The sequence below is a fragment of the Pyxicephalus adspersus genome, chromosome 2, assembly GCF_032062135.1.
Source record: "Pyxicephalus adspersus chromosome 2, UCB_Pads_2.0, whole genome shotgun sequence".
In the NCBI taxonomy this organism is placed as follows: Eukaryota; Metazoa; Chordata; class Amphibia; order Anura; family Pyxicephalidae; genus Pyxicephalus; species Pyxicephalus adspersus.
In genome coordinates, this window is record NC_092859.1 from 109848449 (window position 1) to 109861603 (window position 13155).

A 13155-nucleotide genomic window follows, 5' to 3' on the forward strand; every position below is an offset into this window, starting at 1 on the left:
TTCTGGTTAAAATTCAATGTTGGATTTTGTTTTGTATGGATAATGGAAATATTAGACCCTCTGGTATATTGTTAATGATGTGCTCATCTCTGCTGGGAAGATTTGCATCTTTTTCCGCCCTGGTGACAATGGTCCTGAGGACAAAGAGGGGCAAATCCTCCCTTTAGACAAAGCACTAAAAACCTGTAGAAGAGAAATGGACCAAAAGCCATTGCTGCCCAAGAATTAAAATCTTCTGTATAGACTTTATTGTCCATTAAACAAACTGCATGAATGTTCTTTCTGTCATTTCCCACCAAGGTTCACAATGGAAATGTAAACCATTTCTGAAGTACACACGATTCAGTCAATATTACAGCATAGACTACATTTTAAACACACTTTAATATATACAAAACATACTTTATGAAGAAAGATAACAAATATGTTGCCGCTTTAAGCTGCTTTGTAAAATGGCTGTCACAACAGCACAAAAAGGACTTTACACAGAAATACATTTCTCTCGTGGGGGGCTCATCCAGCGCAAAGAGGATGTTGAATGTCAAGTACAACACAAGATGCATGGATAGATGGTTAAAAAAAAGAAAAAGAAATAAGACCAAAACAAATCTAAAATATATTACAAATATCAATGAACAATGCTGGAAAAAAAGGGAGAGAATAGAAATTTTCTTTTAAAAAATATATATATATTTCACAAAGCTGGAAGTCGTTTATTTATATTAGCCAAAAAAGAGGGGGGGGGGGGGGGGGGTGTAAAGAATCATTGAAGAAATGACATATTTGACACATACATAGGTATGGAACCGTGTCAATCCTAATTACAGCAGAAATGTCAAAAGCAAAATGGTTGCAGTCCGGATAAAGTCTTTTTAAAATCATTCACTACATTTTACGGCTTGTACAGATTTATCAAATAGATTACAAGTTTAATTTGTGAAGACAAAAATACGTCTATTATACAAGAAAAGAGCACTGCTGGATATAGGAGAAGGGTCTATTGGTGCCAGTTTCTTTAGACTGGGCTACCCTCGGGTACTCTATGTTCTGGTTCCTTATCTGCCAGACAATCCACAGACTGAGGCCTAACAGCTTGTCTATCCAAAGCAGTCCACAGAACTGTAAGCATGGCCAAGCCACAAGCTCCTCCTATGAGAAGCACAGGGAAACAAAGCCAGGGGTTGGTCTCAGTGAGCTTTGTGCTTCCGTTTTTTGTGCTTTTTGTCTTTCTTTTTGCTTTCACATTTGGTACAAAACCACTGTTCTTCGTCGGGTTCTGCAGTTAATCCAACACAAGGCCTATAAAAAAAAAAGGGGAAAGATGCATTATATATAACGGTAATCACATTATCAAGGAGATTCATTGAAAATTTGGACTAACTAGCCATTTCTCTTCTGCACAATCACTAGTTCTTAAAAAGTGTAGATGCTACACTTAGTAGTCACTATAGTAGCACAAATGATGCTTCAAAAAATATTGAATGAATACCACCATCCAAGAAGTCATACCAGCATGGAAATGTGTGTTTAGTTTGTTGTGAGCACAATGTTGGACATTTTATAGTTTTAAACATAGTAAAAGCCCTTTTCTTTGAGTATTTTTTTGGTCAGGAAAATCATGTTTTTCACTTATTTTGCTTTTAGAATTCTCAAAAGCAAGTGGGCAATGACGAACTGAAGTGTTCATCAATGTACCGATTTCCTTAAATACTAGCACAAATCATCTCAAAAGCCTCACCCTGGGCAGGGATAGAATAAATAAGACTGCCTGCAGCTGATGAAGAATATAGCATTTATTTTTCTAGGAGATGATAAAACACGGAGTAATATATTTGTTCCCTGGTACAGCAACAGCCTCTGGTATATTCCTCCCCAAAACAGCACTGTGGTAAGGTACTCCTTCCTTATATAAAATAAAGGACCAGCAGCCTTGTAATCATAATGGGAGGAGGACAATTGTCTAGCACTGTATGTAATGAGGTTAGCAGGAGGGGTGGCAGAACATATAGCAAACAAAAAACGGGGGGACCGGTTGTTACAACCAGACTGATGGTTAGGAAGACCACATGGACCATACATTAAGGTAAATATTACTCTAAGATAGCCAATCGCCCAGAAAAGAAAGCAATTTATTTGTATAAAGCTAGAGGTGACAGTGCCAATTTTAATTACTTGATCCCTGCCTACAGTAAAGCTTTAAAGAATCACACGGATCTCTTGTGGAATTTTGCACTTAGAACAAAAGTCATATTGAACTTGCACATCATGTCCTTAATGTCATTAGGTCCTATTCAATTAAAGAGTGCAAATAACAGTAATGATATGCAAGGAGCAGTAGTCAGGGCAAACCCAGCTTCAAATTACCATAGATAAATTCAAACAGATTACTACAGAAAGCTGTACTGGCTCCTCTTTACCCAATTAAATATAAAACTGAACTTTGAATGACAAGGCACATTGAGAAAGTATTCCAATGACAGAGATATACAAATTGTTAATGAATGTAAAATACATATAAGGATCATTTCATACTAGAAAAAAAGACATGTTCTTCATCTTGCTTCATGATAATGCGAAAACATCCATTGCTTTCTAAAAATCAGGTATGGTGTGACCTCAAACTTGCCACATTGATAGTTGGGCTTTGGGGATTTATCATGATCCCTGCAGAACAAGGTCATCTGAATGGAAAACATACCATGGAAGCATCATTCTGAAATGATCTAGCATTGTATATGAATATTCTGAAATTCTTTTGGATATATGAAGTTTGTACTGCTCATGGCACTATGTATGTATAATATATTATAATACAGATACATGATTATTATTGTATCCAACACTAATTGCACTAGCCCGAGGCTGGCCTCCGTGCTCACTAAAGCGACCCTATGAGCACAGGATTCCTGTATGTACAACATACCTTCAAAGAAATAAAGCTGCATATACTTACCTTTACAGCTTCTTAAAAAGCAACCGATTCACTGCTCAAACACTTGCTGTACGTATTCACATACTTCCAGGTGTGTGAATTCCTGCTTCCCCTGCCACATGTGTTTTTTTTTTTTCCAGCTTACTTGTAAATTGCTATATGGTGTATACAGCAGGAGAGGAACCATAAAGAGTGGTGGGGGAAACAGGTATTCATCAAACTGAAAATGGCAAATACTTGTAAAGGATGGTGAGGAGTTAAGAAGTAGATTTAAAAAAAAAAAAACAGCTACTAGAAAAGTACTTGCAGTCCTAATTGCTTAGGTATATTTCACATGCAAATGACCCTGACAGGGATACTTTAAATGATATATTCTAATACAATACTTTTTTTTACTATTTTGCCAAAAAAACCTTCTTTGCTTTTCTTTTGTTTATATGAGTTTCTTATAGTTACAATACATGTTGTACCTAAACTAATTAGTACTTGATAATTAGAATGATTATTTAAACTCAAGAGTAAGAGCTTGTTAAAAAAAAAATCCAAGCAACTCTGTACTAAACCCAATGAGATATTGGGAAGCAACAGTGCTGATCTCTGGTCAATCTCGGCAAGTGTGAAGTTTCCTGTCAATCAGCATTACTTAGTTTATGCATACTGCAGATAAACAAAGCCTCTTAGCTTTCTAGCCATTATCAGTAAATATAAAGGTGTGCAACATCTGCTGGGTTTTAAAATAGGATGTTACGACCAAGAGCCATTAAGGAACAGAGCAATTTAACAACTCTAACCAAGAAGAAAATGTCTTCTTTCAATACCATGTCTATTGTTTTATACAGATAAATGACAATACCTGAATCTAAAAAAATGTCTACACATTAAATTTATTTTTAATACAGAATATTAAACAAGGTCAGCCAAATGGCAGGAATATTTCCTAACAGATACACAGTCTAAACATGTTTTGGAGGGAAAGAAATGAGTGGCTTGTAAAATAAAAGTATGTCATATCCTAAGTATTTTATTTTATTAACAATTTCAACTGCAAATCTTACCAGTGGTACCAATCATCACATCCATCACAGCCAATCATTGGACTACCATCATCTGCTTTATTGCATCCTGGACAGATCCAGATCTGATTGCCCCATTCATCACGGATCTACAAAGAGAAAAAAAGCTTGTAAACAATCTAAAAGAAAAACACCACACAATATCGAGCTGCATAATGTAGTAAAGCATTGATTTCTATTTGATATAGAAAAATATGGATGTACTAAGGCATAAACCAAGATGGCTGGGTTGAAGGAAGACTACCTTATGGAAGGGAAAGATCATAACACTATGTTATCTTTGTCTGTACTGCAGAAAGCAACATTTTTCCATCTAATCTAAACAAACACAAACACAAGAACAGGATAAAAAGGAACCCATGCCATTTAGTGCAACTGACTATCCATGAAATATACTACTAAAACACTTTATGTATCTCCAACAAATATTGTATACCCAAATATAAAAATTAAAAAGAAGCAAACTCAACTGTATAAAGAACCCTTTCTCAAACCTTTTTACCCCAAAGGAACCCTAAAGTCTTGGGAAACCCCTGCTCTAAACAATTTTTATAGAATCAGTGGGATAAACGCCCCTTATTACAATGTTGATCAGAATACCTGCTTTACAGACAGGATGTAGGACTAGTCATACACCATCAAATGAGAGGTCAGGTGTAGATGGTGCAGATAGGGACAGTTATAATAGAGGAGCCATGGGTAGATGGATCAAGTGGTAAAATGTTAAAAGGCACAATACATATCTGGTCAGGTAATTTTTTTAAGAATGCTCTAAAGTACAATGTGTATTACTGTTATCAATAGTTTGTTACAATAAATGCTATGGTATACGAGTCCTTAAAGTCCATTTATCTCACTCTTTGTTGCTTTGGCTATTGCTGGAGATGATGAGCCGCTATACCTTTTGCTAAGCTGCATAAGGCTTAGTCTACACAGACTGTTTCCCCAGTGTTTAACCTGAGGCTTTTAAAGCCCTTGTTTGAAATCCCCATGTATTACAATGGGTCAATCTAATCCAGAACCTTTCCTTGAGGCACGCTTATGACATTTACCTTAAATTAAAGCACTGGGTTAATGCTGGAAAACACCCAAAAACGCAGGAAAACACGGCATAGGCGTTTTCCAGCATTTTGAAGGCAAGCTTCAGAATGCTAAAAAAAAAGTGCATAAAAAGCATATAAACGCAATAGGAGTGTTTACATGCGTTTTAAAAAAACGTCCACGTAGACCCAGCCTTAGGTCATCTTTCAGAACACAGATTTGCTTTCCCTTAGTCTATAGTTCCATATCCTGCCAACTACTTGGTTCTTTGCTAATGATGTATATAAATATATTTGTATTGTTTTTTTAAAACATTTTTATTTATTTACAGGTTTTTTAAACAAACATACATAAACATTTTAGAAGAGAAATAATATGGAAAAATTATTTCACAACATATCTCCGAGCCCTGCAAATCAGTTATCTCCAAACGGAGGGGTAAACAGACTTAAGAGATTTGAATTGTTATTCTCATTATTAAACTTATTTTCCAACATGGATCTCTGTATCCTTGCTTGTAATTTGCACACAACCTTTAAAAAATGTAGCTCTTTTTTAGCAGGATTGTATAGCAGGATTTCATTTTCAGCAAAGCACCAAGATTCCCCTCCAAAAAAAAAAAAAAGAAAGAAAAATAAATTTTTTTTGGTGCATCTCTGCAAGAAGGGGGTTACATTAGCTACCACTTCTATTGAGTTAACACTGAAACTGAGCAGTAGACACCGAGCAATAGAAATGTACCTTATTTTAGCAAGTATTTGGAATATGTTATGTAGGCTGCTTGCAAGACCCTGCAGAATATTACAAAGGGTCAAGTAGGAGTATACTTCCTGGAGCCTGTATTGTATAACTCCTACACTTTTTACTTCCTGCATCATCAATCACATTCAAGCATCCAATACACATTTGTGTCTGATTTTAACATGTTAAAAAAAAACCTTTAAGTAACAGCATCTTTTAAGGTTTTCTGCATATGAGAAGCAGCAAGCTGGGTGTTCCATCGTCACCAGAATATGGACAAGAGACAGGGGTCAGCTAATGCAGTACTGCTCTTTTAATAAAATAAATTTAAAAAAAAATAAAAATTCCAGGTTAACCATGCTCTCAATGTTAATTTCAAGTTGTAATTTTCAATTTTGGCTGGAGAGTATTTTTGCTACTTCCTCACAGTTAATTGCGGGAAATAAGAAAAAATATATAAATTATTTTAAATACTGTGCAATGACTTGGACCATGGGAATAAAATGGCAGATGTGATTAAAAACTATGGAATCTAGTCGTTCCATTAAATCAAGCAGTCAGACCCTAAATTACTCTTTCTAACATTTACACATGGACGGTGCCACTAGAAGACAAACATCCTGAACATCACATGGGAACAAGCAACCTACAAATGAATACTAAATTATGCTGCAAAAAGGCTGCATGCTGACAATTAGGAATACTCCAAGCCACTAAAAGAAATTCCTAGAGTTTATCTTCTGATCTTCTTCCTGGTATTGCACTATAGTGTCTCCTTTATTCTCCTGCACACATTAATCACGCATTAGGGACTTAAATTTGGGGCAGACACAGCACATTTTATAAGAAAATTTTATAAGATAATTTTATCACAAAAATTAAAAGCTGACAATATATTTTATTATTGCTGTACTTTTTTTGTTTTCAAATGTAAAACTTTCCTATGACTTGTAGGACTATAAAGTACATCCTTACTTTAGAAATGTAAATGAGGTTGGAATATTTGAATATGAAGTCAGTTGCAGCAAGTGGGGGGGAACTTTAAGTAGGTGAATATTTGCAATTGTTATGTACACTTACATATTTATGTAAATTGGAAGGACAAGTTCTCTTTAAAAGTACATTTTACGTGACTTACTAAGTTCCCAACTTTGCATTTTTACTTATTAGCCAAACACTCCTATTCAACCTGCTGATAAGATCAAGGGTATAAAAAGTTGTTACTGAGTAACTTTCCATTTACCTTATGACACTGTTGTCACTTTGAAATAAAGGACAAGTAAAATTAAACTGGAAAAGTAGTCCTACTGTTGAAGTTATGGTCACCACTTCAACTCTGTTAGCTCATTGGATTTTATTTTTTCCCATTGCAACCTAATGCCAGTTTTTCAGCAATGTAAACAACATTAACATCGGTCATGACTTTTATGTTTATAAACCATGAAGAGATATATTCAGCGATTTTCCTGTGTCACAAGATGTGCAATAGAACCTAGTGGTGTTCTGGGCACAATGATGAAAGTTCTCGAAAATTACCCTTTTGAGGGAGCTTGAGTGTCCAGGCTATTCACATGGGATTTCAATAAACAGTACATTGTAGTGATATAATCAGGAACTAGGTGAATATTGTTTACATTCTTTATTATGTAGGGGTAGGGCTGTGCATAGTGGGCATCGAACATCCACTTGAAAAATCAAAACCCCCAACCAACATCAACATGCGCTAAATGTAATGTTCCGAGTGTAAATCTGCCTTAAATGGTTACTGAACTGTTGGAATTATTAAATATGTATGACCTGATATGATAAAAAGGAAAAAAAATACTTGCTGTAAAGGAAACCATAATTATTGCAGAACACACTTACCACATAAGTGCTGACTGTTTCTGTAACAACACTCCTGTAAGGAGCCTTTGAGTTTCCTGCGCTTGGTGCAGAGGCAGCAGGAGGTGGATTTGGAGCAGGTGATGCAGGTGCAGGGGCAGGAGGGGCCGGGGCTGGAGGAGGCACAACAACAACGGGCACAGGTGCTGGAGATGGAGCACGTGGAGTAAGTTTAGGCAAGGACGGTGTTGTAGTTGCCTTGGCATCTGGAGTGGATACCACTTTGCTGATGACACTAAGGGGAAGAAAAAAATAATAATGAAAGATACCCTGACATATAGAGCAAACCAGAAAATAGACATGATTAAGAACAATTTCATGCAAAATTTGGCCTTTTAATAAAATACAAATAGGCATAAGGTTTATAAGATTATTGCTCTGTGTTATCATTCAACTCCTACCATAAGTTTTAGTATAATTGAATAAAATTATTAAAATGGATCAATGCATGTAATGTTGCATAAGTGAAAAGTAAGGCAGTCCATTTAAATGGGCTGCCAATAAACCAGAATTGAGGAGAAAAAAAAAGAAAACTGTTAGGCTTGTTTTTGAACCCATAAACCATAAAGCACAGTAGTGTGTTGTAATCATGTGAGTTGGTGTATTAGGGTGCCAATCAAAATATCAATGTACCATGGTACTCTACAACACAACAGTAAATGGGCCCCTGTTCAAAAAAAGATACAACCCAACTAAACATGCAGAACCTGGCTGTAAAACTATTTGTCTGAAGGTTTTTCCTAAAATGTAATGGAAAAATCAGCCATATAGAAGAGTGAAAAACTGTTGGTGCCGGCAAGTCCCAGGGGAAACAATCATGATGGGCTGGGAAAACCCAACAAACTCAGCCAGGCCACACATATACAAGTCATGAAGGTACCTGGAATTATACCAATAGACTTGCACAATCTACAAACACTCTGTGATGTACGTAGGCACCTTTACCAGCAATAGAAATGACAGGCCAAGCAGTGGTATAACCTTTTCTAAAATGTTCTGTTCCTGACTTTAAAGTGGAGACTTGTCTCTCATGCTATGTCTAGGATGATATCTGCAAAACTAAGCAATGTGCCTTTACTACTCTTCTTTTTTTTCATCCCAGAAGATAAGAATGTTATGGCTGAACAAAAAGTGCATGCTGGTGCTATTATCCTGGAATTTATGTCAACAGGAACAAGACAAATAGGACAATACAAACACATAATAAAGGTGGCAATGTAAGGTTATTTCTAACAATTATAGAAAATTATAGTAATTGTGGGTGACACACAGACTTGACATATTGTACAACTAGATGGTCTATATTTCTAGGTATTTAGGAAGTTCCTTTAGACACCTTTTACACATCACATGAATTATGCAGTAGCTTTCTGTAAAGAATATATGTGCTACTGAGTGTTCATTTCAAATGCACCGCAACTAAAATGATAATTTATACAAGTTAGGAGTTAATTTAGGAATGCTGGATAGAAATATATATCCACATGCAATCAACATTGTTCTTTTAACTGCTGATTAAGTAGGAATAGTGTAATGCATTAAAAATTAGCCATTTGTATTCAACATGATTAAAAATAATTAAAACACACACATAAAGAAGTGCAGACATCATAATCAGTAAATATGGAGTCTGGCGTTTAGAACAAAATGTGGGAACTACTTGAAGGAACATTAATAGAGACCAATTTTAGTGCTGATAACTTTTATCTCCAAGATGAAGGAGTGTCTAAGTCTTTCAGCTTCTTACATTAAAGACATTACAAATATTTGCTAATTCAATACTTCCTTCCTTTCCTGAAACGATTCTAGAAGCAAGGATTTCTGGCAGGCAGAAAGGCAAATGCGTAAACACCGTAACCTCGGCAGTTAAAATGTTTCCTGCTGACTTCCTTAGTAGTGTCAAGTAGAGTCTACTCAAAGTTTAATATACAGACCCTTCAGGCCAGCATCCAGGCTAACATGGTCATAGGTAAACAGAGCTCCAGACTGGAGAATATATATCGCCTTACATTGTAAAAGTTGTATAAACATGACAGTCAGCTTTATATCTGGGGCTCTCATTTATGCTTATATCAGTTAAAAAGGAAAAACTCCTAAATGTCAGGCGTACAATGAAAATTAAAGACCATAAACTGTTTAATATATAAATGTAATTTCCCTGCCTTCTTCCAAGTATCTGCAGCTCTACCAGAAGCCATCCGGCACTGAGAGAAGTACAAATTACTGGAGTGGTGCATATAGCCAATACTGGACATGTTCATAGGCTACTTCACAACAGTCACTTCCTGACAATTCTTCCCCAAGATTTATCCAGCACCAAGGTTGTCTGCTTCGTTGATAAACATACACTTTTGGAAGGCTTTATACAGTGAACATTCAAAAGTGTTATATTCCCGATTCCACATAGCACGCTGTGGATTTTTGTGTTGCCCCTTTGTATCTACTGTGTCCAATATGAACGCAGGCAGCCAGCAGGGGGAACCACATCACACGGGGAAAAGGGGGCAGGGTGTGGGGTAGTTGAGCGAGACCAGAAATTAGATACTCCAAGAAGCTTTGGATCCTGAAGATTCTTTACCTGACTTGCAGATCATATGCACAAAAAAAAAATTACAATTTGTAAAAAGTCCATCAAGTGGTAGACTCTAAATATATATAAACCAGGACATCCAATCATTTTATTTAAACTGCCATAACCTTCTTAATGTGTGGCACTTTTTTTGCTGATAAGATTTGAAGGAAAAATACAGCAAACAGAATAATATTACAGCTTTGGTAAGTATGATGTAGTAGGAATGTGGTGAATCATTAAGGGAAGGTATAGGTTCAGATTTGCATTGGGATTGAGTGATTCCACGTGGTAGCCAGCCGCTCAGTCACTTGCACCCAGGGCTGGTTTCTTAAAGAAGCAGAGTAGGCACATTTGATAGCTGTCAGTAGTGAGCAGTACTAGTACCGCTGCCCCAATCATTCTCTATGGGGCAATGCTGGGAAAAGATACATGTAGCATCTGCCCAGAGGCAGCGGTTCCCTGGCATGAGGACATGATAAATGCACTGTAACCCCCATGGCCAGTGTGAACAAAGCCATCTAGATTTATCTGCGTGGATGACCGTAGAATATGAATACACAGGTCTATTCTCACACACAGAGTGAGAACATCTTTCCACATTGGCAAGACTTGATAATTGTGACTTGAACTTTATAAAGTAATGTGCCAGCTCTACATTTCCCCTCAACATGTACAACACAATTTTAAGTCTGCCACAAAACCATGGTCTGCCAACTAAGAAAATGACACAAGCAAACTGCTGTAAGACGGCTTGTTTATTTGCACTAATTAGATTTAAATTCCTGTGGCGCTTGTTTTCTTGAGTGGTCTACATTAATAACTTCTGTGGCTTTTTTAAGAACGGGGAAAAAATGCCTTCAACTTATTTCTACCTGCCAAAGGCTGTTTTTCATTGTGCTGTTTCATCATAAAATTCAAAGCAGAAATCAGATTTCACCGAATTCTTTCATCCTAGGTCTCCTTGCCGATTAAAGACTCTGATTTATGCTCTATATTGCAGATAAAAGCTCATATCTAAAAGGGTTAAAGCAACTTCTCGCCCTATATGTTGTATACGCTACCACTTTTTATGCTTTATACAGTCACTCAGCAGTCTTTAATGGGGCTATCCAGCTGTTAACAGTTTTTATTTCTTGGTAATAAACCACTAAACTCCACATTGTAAAATAATTTGGAGGCCCATTAGCACAGCAATAAACACAGACTGTCGCTGCCAGGGAACCATTGTTTAACTTTTCTCAAACAGTGGTTTACCCTTCCACATTCTTCTCCCTACAGTATCATTTCTACCTCCTCATTTAATTCCACTGCAGGTTCTCCTTCATAGGATTTTGTTGAATGAGCAATCTCCAGTAAAGTAACCAACACCGCCCACAGCTGTATCCCACAATAGGCCCATGCTGCTAGCATTACGTTTTCTGGAGGATTTGGTCACGCTGCCCTAACTGCTGCAGACACTAGACTTATTCATAAAAACGTGCAGGAGGGATTTTCAGCGGGGTTCCTTTACCTGTTTCCCCACCACAAAACAGTGAAATAAATGGATTGGGTCATGAGATGCTTGGCCTGAAATGCAAACCAACAGCTTGACAAGTCAATAAAGAGCCACCCATTCTTACTGAAACACACAGAAAGCTAAGGTTAAGGGCAAACACAATTTGAATATGACCATGTGGGCACCTTAATGAACCCTACTCCTTTGTTTTGGAATACAAACACCAAGGTTAGTGCTATTTAAGTGGCAAGGACAGAGCATTGATGAGCTGCATATTTGTATTAGGTTATGTATCTTAAAGGCAGCTCAAACCCAACGCTGAGCCCAAAAACCTACAAAATACAATAGAGGGGGAGAGTGTAATTAAAAGAATAATCAAAATAAGGATTAATAATAATCTAAATAAGGATTAAAATAATAAAGGAGACAGTTTGTATATTACTACACATAAATTTAGTAACTACATATAATGGCTCTTATTTATAACTGGATATACATTATATATAAATGTTAGGGCTGTAAAACACTGAAGAAGATATCCGGTAACTTTTGGAGACTGGGGAAAGGTTGAATTCTTGTTGTTTCATAATTGTCAGTTCCCTTAGGGAAATTCACCAATTCATTGTAGTGTAGACCATTGGTCCCCAACCTTTTTGAGCTCATTGACCACTAAATCTACAGACTCCGGACCATGCATGCATCCCAGAGTGACGTAATGATGCCAGAACCCACCCACTCCCCCATCACAGGTCTAAGCCTGCAATGAGAAAGGCATGGTCTGTGGCCCTAGCCAGTGTGCCCCTTCTCCTAACCCCACTGGGGGGGGGGGGGTGCACCGGCCAGAGCTGGGGACCACTGCTGATCTCCGTGCTCTCGCAGCCCAGCTGTCAGACAGCACCAGGGAGTTGGGTCCCCTGGTGTAGACCATTGTTAAAGAAAAGGGATTAAGGAAATATCTAAACAGTTTGTTTTCACCAGGATTGGACAGGATATGTTTCAATAGGGATACATGTAATGGTGACAGCCAACAACAAAGAGAATTTCCCACTGAGTTTGAATACTACCTCGCTATTCATAACTAAAAAATACAATGGGCTTCTTAACATAACAAACCAAACACTACAAGCTCTTTCCTTAGCCTTAGTATACACAAACCATATGTGTCTGTACAACAAGACATTACTTAAAATAAATTAGGTAAGTTATAAGGGACAATGTTAATAGGCTAAAGCCCCATACAGATTTTAGTTTCCAGTAATAGGAAAATGAAAGATCGCTGTGCACGTGGTGCTGATCTCTATGAAGGTGGGACGGAGGGAGATGAGGGAGTTGCACCCCATTGTACTCTATCTTTTCTGTAGGAAAGTACAGAGGACATTCCAGCAAGTGTTCATGGGTATTTGTACAACATTATTTG

At 37.1% G+C, this 13155-nt stretch overlaps 1 protein-coding gene across 2 annotated transcripts in view; it reads right to left on the bottom strand.

Annotated features, from left to right (window-relative positions):
• Window positions 1-365: 365 nt before the first annotated feature.
• TAF3 (TATA-box binding protein associated factor 3) overlaps window positions 366-13155 on the bottom strand; it is a 68594-nt gene continuing 55804 nt past the window's right edge. For both annotated transcript variants that reach the window (XM_072401824.1, XM_072401823.1), the window contains exons 5-7: window positions 7654-7906; window positions 3988-4094; window positions 366-1299 (exon numbers count right to left, since the gene is read on the bottom strand). In XM_072401824.1, the coding sequence (XP_072257925.1) occupies window positions 1188-1299; window positions 3988-4094; window positions 7654-7906 (472 nt within the window). In that variant the 3' untranslated portion in view covers window positions 366-1187. The remainder of the gene's footprint in view (window positions 1300-3987; window positions 4095-7653; window positions 7907-13155) is intronic.